The 14,621-nt window shown below is 45.4% G+C and overlaps 1 protein-coding gene across 3 annotated transcripts in view; it reads right to left on the bottom strand.

Annotated features, from left to right (window-relative positions):
• Window positions 1-14,621, bottom strand: part of OPHN1 (oligophrenin 1) — a 231,127-nt gene that overhangs the window by 31,318 nt on the left and 185,188 nt on the right. For all 3 annotated transcript variants that reach the window (XM_073600214.1, XM_073600213.1, XM_073600212.1), the window contains one exon: window positions 8,242-8,395. In XM_073600214.1, the coding sequence (XP_073456315.1) occupies window positions 8,242-8,395 (154 nt within the window). The remainder of the gene's footprint in view (window positions 1-8,241; window positions 8,396-14,621) is intronic.

Below are 14,621 nucleotides of genomic sequence, written 5' to 3'. Positions count from 1 at the left end.
TCTGCGACACCAGGGCCGTGGCCAAGACCTGACGCAATGTCGACCCAGCCATAGTAAACATGCTGCGACCACAGCCTCCGCTTTCCTGTTATCCGGGTCCTTAAAGGATGGGGATTCCTCTTCTGGGATCACGATTGCTTTATTCAACCTGGAAACAGGAGGGTCCACCACTGGTCCGGTAGTCCACTTTTTTAAAAGTGATTCTTCAAAGGGGTAGCGTACTGAGAAACATTTGGGGACCACAGAGGGTGACTTTGGCTGTTCCCATTCCTTATAGGTAAACCTATTAAAATAAGGCAGATAAAGGATACACCCTTGGTGTGCGAGGTGACTTATGTAAACAACAAGGAGAGGGGCGCCTCTGAGTATAAATCATAAATACATTTTATTAAAACAACAATATCCACTCACATGGAAGTTGGAGAAGTTGCATTAGGGTCGGTTGGCTGGGCTGGAGAGATGTGGTGGAACTACAGGTCACAGCGGTTCCTGCAGGGCATGCCAGGTCCAAAGAGGATTAGTTCTTGCAGCCAGGTTCAGTCTCTTGCAGCGAACAGTCCAACACAAATCCTGCTGGGTTGGGAGCCAGGTTATGTCCCAGATGCACAGATAGGGGTTCCAGGGAAGGAAGGGAGAGATGTGTAGGACGCCAGAGCATCCGTTCAGCCGTGCTGCTGCTCACTGATAGAATGGTGTGAAGCCTCTAGGAAGGGAAAAAGGCCGGCCGAGCCGAAGATCTCTAGCGAGGCTTGGAGAGCAAGTACAGCGTGGCGCCCGGTGATGACGTCACACGCATGCAACGCGTTTCAGAATAGGCTTGCCATTGGTGGACGAATGGCCGCATTCCTTTGTCAAGCATAGGGAGAGGAGGACACAGTGGGCTTATATAAGCTGAAAAGAGGGGGGGCGGGGCCGGAAAGTCAGTGATTTGCATAAAAAATAGGTAATGGGCGGCATTAAATGGCAGGGGGGATAAAAACAAAAGGACCTTACAATGGCATAGTGCAGAAAAAATAAAAGGGAGAATATATGTATATAATTTTACAACAGGGCTCCAATTAAGACAAAACATTGTGAATAAAACCAGATAAGGTAAGATAAATTCAGGAACAAGCATTTAAAACATTGTGAATAAAACCAGATAAGGTAAGATAAATTCAGGAACAAGCATTTAAAACATCATGAGGAAATAAATCATAAGGTACAGTGCAATAAAATAGATCAAATAAATATAAATAAATATACAGTAAATACAATAGACTGCCATAAGATGTTATGTATAGAGAGTGGGAGATGACTGTCAAGTATAGGGGATTAATAGTTGTAGTCTGCACCGTCTGGTGTGCAATATGGAATAAAACAATGTCAATTTAATTAATAAATTATAAATTGATCCTGGGACTATGATTACAGAGAATATGGAAATAAACACTGATGGATTTTAGTATTTCAGGGTAAGTGGGGGGAGGGGGGGAGGGGAGATATGTACATATATAAAAAAAAAAAAAAAAAAAAAAAAAAAAAAAAAGAAAAAATAAGGGGGGGGGGGGGTAAAAAAGGGGGGTAAAAAGAGGGAAAAAAAAAAAAAAAAAAGAAAAAATAAGGGGGGGGGGGGTAAAAAAAGGGGGGTAAAAAGAGGGAAAAAAAAAAAAAAAAAAAGGGGGGGTAAAAAAAGGGGGGTAAAAAGAGGGAAAAAAATAAATAAATAAAAAATAAGGGGGGGGGGGTAAAAAAAGGGGGGTAAAAAGAGGGTTAAAAAAAAAAAGGGGTAAAAAAAGGGGGGTAAAAAGAGGGGAAAAAATATATAGGGGGGGTAAAAAAGGACGGTAAAAAGAGGAAAAAAAAAAAAAAAGGGGGGTAAAAAAAGGGGGGTAAAAAGAGGGAAAAAGAAAAAAAAAAAAACTACAACTGAGACAAAATTTCATGGTAGCTGTAAAGTGGTAAGAGGAAAGGTTGTTATAGGACTGTGGATATCTCTATTCCTTCATTGAGGCCGCCAGGGGAGAGTACATCTAAGCAGTATATCCAGAAAGTCTCTCTGGCGCAAAGCTTTTTGAACCGTTCAGCTTCTGACATGTGTTTAGGGATTTGTTCAATAACCCAAACAGACAGACCGGTGGTAGAGGTGACTTATGTGTACCAAAGGACACAGCCACATCTGTGGCCCTGTCAGCCGCATCCCCCACCTTTAGAGTCTCCCGCACCGCAGTAACAAGCGCATCCATCAGCGCTTTTTCACTCGCTGCTAGGACCGCAGAGGACTCATCCTCACTATCGGACGGGTCAGGGGGATAGATATTAAACCCCCCTGGATGGGCCACGTCCCTGGCGGCATCAGGCTCAGCATCAGATGAGACAGAATGATCAGGGGAAGGCAGGGGACACTTCCTCCTGAGTCTTTGCCCACACGCTACTTCCACCCAGGATACCAATGACTGCCGTCAGTGCAACCATGGGAAGCTGGGGTTCCGATGGACCTGCCACCTCCATGAGGGGATCAGTAGGTGAGATGTGACCCTGAGGCTCCATAAGGCAGTATACCCTGTAGTACAAAGGAACTTTGGCACCACTAAGGGACACCCCAATGGCCAGGGTACCTATCAGCAGAGAGGGAGATACACAAGGACCCCCAAAGACTCACCCTACCAAACTGAGAAGCGCCGCAATTCTGACCCAGCAACACCAATGTCAGCGTCCATTTCATATATCCAGGAAGAGGAAGAGAAGCATAGGGGAGGGGGAGGAAGGGGGAGGAGAAGGAGCTCTGGCATCTCCATGAGGTTCCGGCCGTCTCCAGTGTCTCACTAGACTAACGAAAAATGGCCACCGTGATATCAGCTACACAAACTTGGCCGCCGGCCGGAGACCAGCCAGACCAAGGGAAAATGGCCGCCGTGATGTCATTCGACCACCCAAACATGGCCGCCGGCCGTTTGACATGCTAAAGCATGCTGCCAGGATCCTCTCTGTGCCTTCAAAATTGCTGCACCCTCTGCAAAAGGACCCCCTAGCAAAAAAGGTATTGTACTCCACCAAGCAGGGTGAACATTTAAGGGGACACCGCTATGCACTCTGCACCACTGTGCTCTTTGCACTGGGACCCCCAAACTGCACACTACCTCACACTGCACACACAGCAGGGCATGCACCTAGGGGTCTCCTGCACTGGAACCCCCCCCCCCCCCAATACTACCAGGGCAGGACAAACACACCCAGAAGGGGAATGGCGGGGGAGACCCCCAGGGAGCTCTGCTGCCTGCCCTGGATCTCCCACCAATCCGTGGGAGAAGGGGAAAGCTCAGTTTAACCAAAGGACTTTAGGGTGGGAGGAGGGATCCTGCAGGCAGATCCGATAATCCCTGGAGGGAACCCACGTCCACCCCAAACCACACAAAGGGGGAAAGGGGGGACTGTACTTACCAATCCATGGTGCGGGTGACCCTCCAGACAGAATTCCTTGCCACCGAAGTGGGGAACTGTCAGCCAAGGTACCGCTGTGACTCGGAACACGCAAAACGTTTAACTCGCGGGCCAGCCTCGGTCCATTGAGGCTATGTCACGGCCAACCTAGCGTGTAGCTGCGGTCTGTACACACTCGCTGGCTGGACTGGGGAGACCACTGGATCTAGATTATCCAGCCCAGCATTTCGTTGCAGATCTTCCAGGAGAAAATGCAATGAAGAAAGTAACAAAGTAAAATTTGCTAGGACCAAAAGATCCCAGCAAGGAGCTAGGTCCTTACTAGACAGAAACTGATTACCTAAAGCAGGGAGGGGGTTATATACTGACTGAGGACAGCCCATGGGCGTAGCCAGGCGTTTTTTGTTCTGTCTAGTCCTACTCCTGCAGAAGCGATATAACTCAATGGTCAAGATTAAGGAGGCGCTGTCTCAGTCGATGAATGAAAGGGAAATTAAGTTTGGCGATCAGTTAGACGCATCTCCACTTTATCAGCTTACCTTTTAGAATGTTCGCAAAGGTCTCAGTGCCGTGTCAGTTCCACTCAGAGAACAGGGTCTCCAGGTTCGCCGGCATCATTCCTCTTCTATCCAGGGGACTGGAACAATTGCTGCCACATCAACAGGTCCTCATATATACCCCCCAGAGATATGACTGAGTTATCAGCTTTAAAAAAAAAAAAAAAATAAGAAAAAGGGGAAGAAAAGCCAACTTTTTGCAATCCAACAGTTAAAGTGCCTGCGGGGGGCTCTACTAGTTCCTCGGTTTTGCTTCCATCAGAGAAGGGTGGTGACGATCAGGAAGAGAATTTCCGAGGACAGATACCTCTACTTCTTGGACGACTTCTCAGTGTCTCAGCCTTCTGGGCGCAATGTTGTCATACATACCGATGATTCCTTGGGTGCATGGGCACCTGGGCCAGTTTCAACTACAATGGAGGAAACCGGATCTGGCACAGTTATTAACAGTGTCACACAATATGTATAGTGGAAAGACCTTGAGGATGTCAGGAACTGTTGGACTGGATCATCGTTATGAATCATATCGGCAAGACAGCCTAGAAGGTGCATTGCGAGGGACTGTCGGTCAGGGCAAGCAGAGATTCCAAGTCAAGGAGGGTAGTCTCGAAAGCGCTGGAAGTTCGAACAGCCTTTTGTTAAACTCTTTGGCCTTGCTACACAGAATCAAGGGAAGATCAGTCATCTTGCGGTTGAGCAACAGGACAGTAATTGCGTATATTCGGCTCCAGGGAGGAACTTGCGGCAATATGCTATTGAGAGACATAAAACCCATAACGTCTGGGTCGAAAGTTCACCAGCAAATTCCGAAAGCAGTTTACCTCCTAGGAGGGACTTGAATACACGGACAGATTGTCCATCATGCAAACTTGCCAGAGCACGAGTGGGAAGCTGGTCCACAGGTGGCCTGCCACAGACAGACTTCTTTGCTTTTCACAGCAATTACCAACTTAAGAAGATGTCTGACTCTGTTTCTGCATCTCAAGGCAGAGAGGACTGAGGCTGATTTTCTTCATGAAACTGCAATCAAGCCTACAGTATATACATTCCCCCCAATTTCTCTGGTAATGAAATTCCTCTTAACGCTGTCAAGAATGAACATGGTAGTCACAACCACTCTTGCATTCTGACCACGGGAGTCTTGGTTCACTTCAGAATACAGAAGCCAATTCCCCTTCGCACATATGCAGACCGGAGATGCAAGCATGGCTCCAGAGTGAGATCTACTTTGTGGAGTGTGAAAAGGTACTCTACTAGCAACTTTTATGCCAAGATCTGGAACAAGTTTGCCTTTTTCTTTTTGGCATGGCAAGATATTGATCCTACTGCGCCTGAGGTAGCAGCTGTTCTGGACTTCTTGTAGGCCAGATTAGACATGAGCCTTACCCTCTACTCTTTTGAGGTTGCAGGTGTAGGCGATAACCAGGTTTAAATTGGCCGAAGGTCCTTTAGTTTGCACAAATTTTGGAGACAGTCATGAGGATTTGTCAACCTCGAAAGAGAATATTTCACAGTAAAGTCTATCGATGTTGCTGGTGTTTATATCAGTCCGACCGTTTACTCCAATAGAGCAGTGTTCAGTTTAAGACATCGCTTACTAAGCAGTATCTAGCGCAAAAACTTCCAACAGAAGGCTGTTGCTCTTTTCAGTTCATATGATAAGTCTTTCATTGTTCCAGCTGGAATTCATCAGGCAAGAGAGATTACATCTCCTGGACTCTAGCAGGCTTGGTTGTGCAGATGGGCAATGGGTCTTGAGCCTCCTTCAGTGGCATGATGCACACTCTTCCAGAATGGTTGCGGCCTCATAGGCAGCCCAGTTTAAAGCATCTATGGAATCAATCTACAGAAAAAAGTTTCATGATCTTCCCAGCATACCTTTTCAACCTTCACAGAGTAGATATGGGTGCCTTGTCATCAGTGGGCTCCGGAGGAATGACTGTTCAGTCATGTGTCCCATTTTAATTTTAAAAAATTGGTTAAGTAGAACCCACCCTGTTAGCTAGTTATGCTTCACTATTATGCTGCCATGGTGGCGTCGGGAAAACGGAAAATTGTATCAAATACTTACCGTAATTTTCCTTTCCTGACGCCAATCCATGGCAGCACATGGACCCACCCTTATGCGTTTTTCGGTATCTAGCCAATTACGAAGAATGGGGCGGGGCCTAAGCTTTTATTTATGCTATTCATTGGTCCTGAGGGAGTGGAAGAAAGGCGGAGCCTATCACTAGTATGCTGCCATTGATTGGCATCAGGAAAGGAAAATTACGGTAAGTATTTAATACAATTTTCAATTTTTCTTCTCATTTTGGATAGAGTAAGGGAGGATTTATAACCCGTCAGATTTTTTTTGCGCCGTGTCCCATTGCAGACACTTCCCTTCACTTCTTGTCCCATAGCTAAACAGAAATTAAGGGATTTCCTTAGAGCCCCAGGTCACCAGAACTAGTATCCCCATTTGAAGATTTCCTCTCTAATACTTTTCTGGGGACAACCCAAAATTTGGGATTTTCTTTTACTTTCAATGATAATGGCAAAACAGGACAAATGGAGAGGGTGAAGCTCCCTAACGGAGGTACAGACAGCAATAAAAACTGAAAGGTATTCTAATCCATCTCCAATCCATCCAAAAAAAAAATAAAAAAGTTTTGCCTTTAGTTACACTTCTAGTATAAAAATTCTATAAAAAATAAATCTAAAAATATAATATGAAAAATACATTCAATATACATATAGAATTGTGATCATATAAAAAAAAAAAAAAAAAAAAAAAGTATATAGACTGGACCTCTGCTGCCTTCGACACAGTTGACCACCTGCTGCTCCTCAGCAAACTCTGCTACCTTAGCCTCCGTGGTTCTGCTTTATCCTGGTTCTCTTTCTACCTATCTCAGCGCACTTTCAGTGTCACTTACAACTCCATCTCCTCCACTCCTCTTCCTGTTGGGGTACCCCAAGGCTCCGTCCTTGGGCCCCTCCTATTCTCTCTCTATACCTTTTCCCTGGGACAGTTGATAACCTCCCAAAGTTTCCACTACCACCTCTATGCTGAAGACACTCAGAGCTATCTCTCCACTCCTCAACTCACCCCCTCGATCTCCTCACGGATCACAAACTTACTGAATGACATCAGTATGGATGTCACACCACTTTCTAAAACTGAGCCTTTTATATGGTCGCCTTAACCTCCGTAACATCTCCAGAATTCGACCCTTCCTGACCAACGACACCACAAAGCAACCTATTCACTCCTTGATTATTTCCCGCCTCGACTACTGCAACTCTTCTCTTAATGGCCTACCATTACACAGGCTACCCACCTTCAGTCTATTATGAATGCTGCTGCTAGCCTCATACACCTCACTAACTGATCCGTGACTGCTGCTCCTCTCCGCCAAACCCTTCACTGGCTTCCACTATACTAACCACAACATGCAAGGCCATCCAGCAAAATCGCCCCCAGCTACATCACCAACCTCATCTGCAGGTATCGCCCAAATCGTTCCCTCCGCTCCTCTCAAGACCTCCTGCTCTCTAGCTCCCTTATTACCTTCTCCCATACTCGCTTCCAGGACTTCACTAGAGCCTCTCCCAACCTCTGGAACCCCTTGCCCCGGTATGTACGATCAGCCCCTAACCTGTTCACCTTTGGAGATCCCTGAAAACATATTTATTCAGGGAAGCCTATCCCACACCCACCTAAGAACTATACTCGAGCCACCCCATCACATAATTCTCCACAGCTATTACCTTTTGTACCACCTCCCCCCAACCTTTAGAATGTAAGGTCCATGAGCAGGACCTTCCTGTCCCTTTTGTATTGTAATGTCCCCCCTCTACATTATAAAGCGCTGCGCAAACTGTTGGCACTATATAAATTGTGTATAATTATAATGATAGATGATATCCAAATGAATATACTGTATATATAAATATAACCTCATAAATAGATAAGTTTATAAATAAAGTGCTTGCATCCAAATGAATTTGTTTATAGACAGAAAGTGGATGCAAAGAGGTTGCAGGAGGTGAGCAGCACTGAGGTGTAAAAGATGAAAAAAGGGGGTGAAAACAGTATTTAATTAAAAAACGGCAATCGTTTAGGATACACAGTACTTTAGCAAACTAAATGTCATCCAGTTGGGTTTACAGCTACTTTAGGAATTCTTTTTTTTGCTGGCAGATGGTAGCAGATGCTTTGCTGAAATAAACATTTAACTGACATCCTTTAAACAGCCAGCTGTCGCTGGTCTTTCCTTACACTGATTCATTGAGGTCTTCCTTTCCACCCAAGCTGGCGTCCGCTTTTGGGGTTAAGGCTGCTCTGCTGGGAGGGTCCGGTGGCCTTACGGGTGGGCGGGAGATCACTGGCCTCTCTCCTGGAGAACGCACTTTACTGATATTGTCACAGTCACCTGGAAGAATGGAGAAAAGGAGACGTAAAAAAAAAAATTGGCAAATGAAATTAAATAATGAAAAACAAAATTGTTCTGTGAGCAGCCGTTGTATGGCAACCTTTTATCAGCAAAGTATTCATACCCCTTGAAATTTTCCAGTTTTTTCATGCTACAACCAAAAACAAAGTTCCACATAATTGTGAAGTGAAAGGAAAAATGATAAATGGTTTTCAAATTATTTTTACAAATACAGGTATATATGTGAAAAGTGTGGTGTGTATTCAGTCCCTTTACTCTGATACCCCTAACTAAAATCTAGTGGAACCAATTGCCTTCAGAAGTCACCTAATTAGTAAATAGAGTCCACCTGTGTGCAAATTAATCTCAGTATAAATACAGCTGTTCTGTGAAGCTCTCAGAGGTTTGGTAGAGAACCTTAGTGAACAAACAGCATCATGAAAGCCAAGGAACACACCAGACCGGTCAGAGATAAAGTTGTGGAGAAGTTTAAAGCAGGGTTAGGTTGTAAAAAAAATATCCCAAGCTTTGAACATCTCACGGAGCACTGTTCAATCCATCATCGGAAAATGGAAAGAGTATGGTACAACTGCAAACCTACCTAGACATGGCCGTCCACCTAAACTGACAGGCCGGGCAAGGAGAGCATTAGAAAAGCAGCCAAGAGGCCCATGGTAACTCTGGAAGAGCTGCAGAGGTCCACAGCTCAGGTGGGAGAATCTGTCCACAGGACAGCTATTAGTCGTGCTCTCCACAAATCTGGCCTTTATGGAAGAGTGGAAAGAAGAAAACTATTGTTGAAAGAAAGCCATAAGTCCCATTTGCAATTTGCGAGAATCCATGTGGGGGACACAGCAAACATGTGGAAGAAGGTGCTCTGGTCAGATGAGACAAAAATTGGTCTAAAAGCAAAACGCCATGTGTGGCGGAAAAATAACACTGCACATCACCCTGAACACACCATCCCCACTGTGAAACCTGGTGGCAGCATCATGTAGCGGGGATGATTTTCTTCAGCAGGGACGGGAAAGCTGATCAGAGTTGATGGGAAGATGGATGGAGCCAAATACAGGGCAATCTTAGAAGAAAACCTTTTAGAGTCTGCAAAAGACTTGAGGCTGGGACGGAGGTTCACCTTCCAGCAGGACAACAACCCTAAACATACAGCCAGAGCTACAATGGAATGGTTTAGATCAAAGCATTATGTGTTAGAATGGCCCACTCAAAGCCCAGACCTAAATCCACTTGAGAATCTTTGGCAAGACTTGAAAATTGCTGTTCACAGACGCTCATCCAATCTGACAGAGCTTGAGATATTTTGCAAAGAAGAATGGGCAAAAATGTCACTCTCTAGATGTGCAAAGCTGGTAGAGACATCCCCAAAAAGACTTGCAGCTGTAATTGCAGTTAAAGGTTTTACAAAGTATTGACTCAGGGGGGCTGAGTACAATTGCACACCACACTTTTCACATATTTGTAAAAAGTTTTGAAAACCATTTATCATTTTAGTCCCACTTAATTATGCGACTCTTTGTGTTGGTCTATCACATAAAATCCATTTAAGTTTTTGGTTGTAACATGACAAAATGTGGAAAATTTCAAGGGGTATAAATACTTTTTCAAGGCACTGAGTTATGATGGGGAATACAGCTATCAGACGCATTCTGACCAACGGTAAAGAGCAGTAAATCATAGCATGTGAAAGCCAGACATCGAAGAGCCAGATAAAAAAAAGTAGTGATGTCTCTGAATGTTTGTGTTGGGGAATTCTGAGAATGTTATGAGCGGCAAGGAACATTACGTGTATTGGTGTACTGTGGTGTAATTCATTTTGAATGGCATCCCAATGCACCTGCTCTACCAAAACTGGTGCACGCATCTTCTCTTTTCACTGCATGTTTTAGTGCATTAGCTATTCCATTTAAATAAAATGGTCCCCGACAGCAGTGCTTGGACAAGGACCCCTCATTTCAGTACAATTAACCCTTTTACTGCCACAATCTATTTCATACATTTGGCAGTAGCAGGGGGTGCGCACCCCACTTTGAAAGGATCTGGCCACTGCATATCTACTGTATCTCTTCCATGGACCCCTGAAACATGACTACCCCCACCCACGGGGCCTGATACCCATATGGTGGGTGTTGCTGGGTATAGAGGAGGGAGACCAGGGAACAACCACTCGCTGATCTTCCCTGAAGCTGGTAAGAACACAGAAGTGAGGTGTAGGACATCACTTTTGGTTTTGGCTGTCACTCTTCCTGGCCACTAATGGAGCATGATCTGTGCTTCATTAGATTCAGTGGAGTGTAGGGGAGATATCAGGGGTCTAAATGGATCCCTGATGTCTCTCTAAAGAGAACCTGTCACTATAAGGTTTCATGCACACTGGGGCTTTTATAAACGCTTTTCTTCTGGCAGGAGAAAAGCAGCTTCAAAAATGTGCCTAATGCTCCGTACACACGAGCAGATTTTCAGTCGGAAAAAACTTGGATGTTTTTTTTCCAACGGAATTCCACTCAAGCTTGCCTTGCACACACACGGTCACACAAAAGTTCTCTGAACTTTCGACCGTGAAGAACGCGGTGACGTACAACACTATGATGAGCCGAGAAAATGAAGTTCAATACTTCCAAGCATGCGTCGAATTGTTTCCGAGCATGCATAGGAATTTTGCGGGTCGGAATTTGTACAGACGATTGCATTTTCAGATAGGAACTTTTCCCGACCGAAAAATAGAGAACATGCTCTCAATCTTTTGCTGGCTGGAATTCTGCCAGCAAAAGACCCATGGAGCATACACACGGTCGCATTTTCCAACAAAAAGCTCTCATCGGAGTTTTGCTGGTGGAATTTCCGATCGTGTGTACGCGGCATAAGCCACGATTTTGCTAACGCAATTAGGCACGTCAAGTTGGTGTTTATTTCACTTGCCAAAATCTTTATTTATTCCGCCCATTGAAATGAAAAAAGCACTAAAATGTAGCCAGTGCTTAGGTGCGTTTAGATGCATTTTAACAAGTTTAACCACATTTAGGGGTGTCAGGCAATTTTTTCTGCCAAAAAGCTCCTCTTGAACGCACAAGCAATGTTTTTTATTTTCTGCCTCTAAACTCCTGCAAAAGCTTATGTGTACATGGACACATAGACTAACATGCAAGGGAGGAAAGAGTGAATGAGGCCAAAATATGCAATCACAAAAGGGGCTATTGGTCCACAATGTGAGAGCAATAAAGTTGAGTGAAAAAAAAAAGTGTAAAAAAAAAAAAAAAAAAAAAAAAAAAAAAAAAAAAAAAGGAAAAAGGTACATCCAAGCACTTAAAAAATAACCCTGAGGTCCCCCCATACATGCACATAAATGCACAATCGGGGGTGCCAATGTGTGAAAAACGGAAAATTGTATACTCACCTTTCCGTAATTTTCCTTTCCTGTCGCATCTCATGGCAGCATACACCTATGGGTTGTGGCTCCGCCCCCGCAACCTGATAGGACCGCGTAGCTATTAAAGTCTGAGAGAGCCCCTGCCCCAGCATTCTCCGTGTATATATACCTCACCTCAGATGGGTGGGCATTTGTATGCTGCCATGAGATGCGACAGGAAAGGAAAATTACGGAAAGGTGAGTATACAATTTTCCGTTTTCCTGTCGCATCATGGCAGCATACACCTATGGGGAATAACTCGCAAACTGGGTGGGTATGAGCAAAAGATAAGTTTTTTTATTTAGAAGGTATTGAGGAGTTAGCCTGAATAATTGCTCTCCCAAATTCTACCGTGGACAATCTAGCGGAGTCCACTTTATAATGAGAGATAAAAGTGGTTTTCGAAGACCAAGTGGCTGCTTTGCAGATGGTTTCGGCTGATACCCTGCAGTAGGCCGCCCAGGAGGTCGCCATTGCCCTTGTGGAGTGTGCCCTTAAGCCCTCAGGTACTCGTGCATTGTTAGATGCGTAAGCTCTCTTAATGATCTTCACCAACCATGCTGCGATGGTGCGAGAGGTTGCTGCTTGTCCTCTTCTAAACCCATGAGGAATGACCAGTAGGTCCTCTGTCTTCCTTAAATTGCTGGTTGCCAGGAGGTAGGCCTGGATATTCGACTTTATGTCAAGCGGATGTGGATCACCCTGTTCTATGGATAGGGTGGGGAGACATAGTTCTTGGTTAAAGTGGAAAGATGATGACACTTTCGGGATGAAGCGATCCGATGGTTTTAAGACTACTTTGTCTGGATAGAACATCAAGTATGGTTCCTTAGCCTGTAAGGCCTGAATTTCCGATACCCTTTTAGCTGATGTAATTGCTATTAGGAAAGTGACTTTGAGAGTTAGGTCCCACAGGGAAACATTCTCTAACGGAAAAAAGGCTCATGGGATAAGGCTTCCAACACTACTGAAAGATCCCATGTCGGGAAGGAAGGTTTCCTAGGTGGTCTCAGCTTTAGGCAAGCCTTCTGAAATTGGATGATGAGAGGTTCTTGAGCCCATTTCACTCCTGTCATAGCGGATAGGGCTGATACATGTACCTTCAGGGTACTAGACCTAAGACCTTTATCTAGACCTAACTGGAGAAACTCGAGGATCTGAGGAACTGATGGAGATGCCGGGTTCCAGGATTGCTGTTGTGCGACTAAGAGAAAACTCTCCCAGACCCTTTTATAGGTTTTATTGGTCGTGGATTTTCTGGCCTGGAGGAGAGTGTCTATCACTTTCTGGGAGCAACCTTGGACTAAGAACCTAGTCCTTTCAATCTCCATGCTGTTAGATGCAGCCTCTCTGGAAATGGGTGAAGGAGTTGCCCCTGCGATAGTATATCCGCTGTCATTGGGAGTGTCAGTGGTTCTGCTGTGCTCAATTGGAGGAGCGTCGTAAACCATGGTCGTCTCGGCCAAAATGGGAGGACTGCTAGCACTGTGGCTTTCGACCTCTTGAGTCTGAGTAAGAATCTCGGAATGAGTGGTGTTGGCGGAAATATGTACCCCAAACGGAAGTTCCAGTCGTGTTGTAGGCAATCCGTGCCTTCTGCAGAATGGGAAAGGAATTCTGGCTAGATATCTCTGGCATTTCGTGTTGACCGGTGTTGCCGCCAGGTCTATATCCGGTATCCCCCAGGTCTGGGTTATGAGGGTAAAGGCTTGGTGACTTAAGGCCCACTCGTTGTTTGATACAAAGGTCCGACTTAGAGAGTCGGCTAGTTGATTTTGGACTCCTGGGACATACGCTGCCGTTAATCCCGACAGGTTCAGCTGTGCCCACTCGAAGACTGGATGGACTTCCCGCATCATGGAGCGACTCCTGGTGCCCCCCTGCCTGTTGATATAGGCAACTGCCACTCTGTTGTCCAATTTTAGCAGGACCTCTTTCCCCCTGAGGAGGGGGCTGAAGGCTAACAGAGCTTGGAAAGCTGCTTTCATCTCCAATATATTTGAAACCACGTTCTGTGTTCTGAATGTCCAAAGGCCCTGGACTGCGTGATGGCGGTAGTGTGCCCCCCAGCCCTTCAGGCTGGCGTCTGAAGTGATTATTTCCTGAGGAAGAGGGACTATATGCCTGCATCTCTTCAGATTGTTCAATCTGGTCCACCACCAGAGTGATTGTTTTATTTCTTTCTGGACTATGATCGGCTGAGACAATGATACCCCGTTCCATTGTTTTAACAATGATGCTTGCAGAGGTCTGGTGTTCCATTGGGCCCATTGTACCATTGGGATGGTTGCTGAGAATGACCCCAGTATGCTGAGGTACTCCCGGGCTGGTAGTGTGGTAGAGGCTAATAACTTTCTTGCCTTCTGAATGAGGCTGGGAATTTTTTCCTGCGGAAGTTCCACCGTATTGAGACGGGTGTCTAGTTCCGCCCCCAGGAATATCATTCTCTGAGTGGGCTGCAGATTGCTTTTCCCCCAGTTTATGATCCAGCCGAAGTTTTGTAGGGTGGTAATCAGAATGGATCGATGCAGTAGAAGGGAATCCTGATTGTCTGCTAGCAAAAGGATGTCGTCCAGGTAATGATGGACCCTCAATCCTTGTTCTCTTAGTAAGGCTATTACTGGCAGTAAGATTTTTGTGAATGTCCTTGGAGCGGTGGAGATCCAGAACGGGAGGCTTCGGAATTGAAAATGATGTAGACCTACCGCAAAGCGGAGAAATTTTTGGAATGAGATGTGAATGGGGACGTGCAGATAGGCGTCTTGTAAATCGACGGAAAGCATCCAATCCCCGATATTCATGGC

This window comes from Aquarana catesbeiana, linkage group LG09 (genome assembly GCF_042186555.1).
Source record: "Aquarana catesbeiana isolate 2022-GZ linkage group LG09, ASM4218655v1, whole genome shotgun sequence".
Classification (NCBI taxonomy): domain Eukaryota; kingdom Metazoa; phylum Chordata; class Amphibia; order Anura; family Ranidae; genus Aquarana; species Aquarana catesbeiana.
This window is presented reverse-complemented; position numbering and strand designations above follow the sequence as displayed.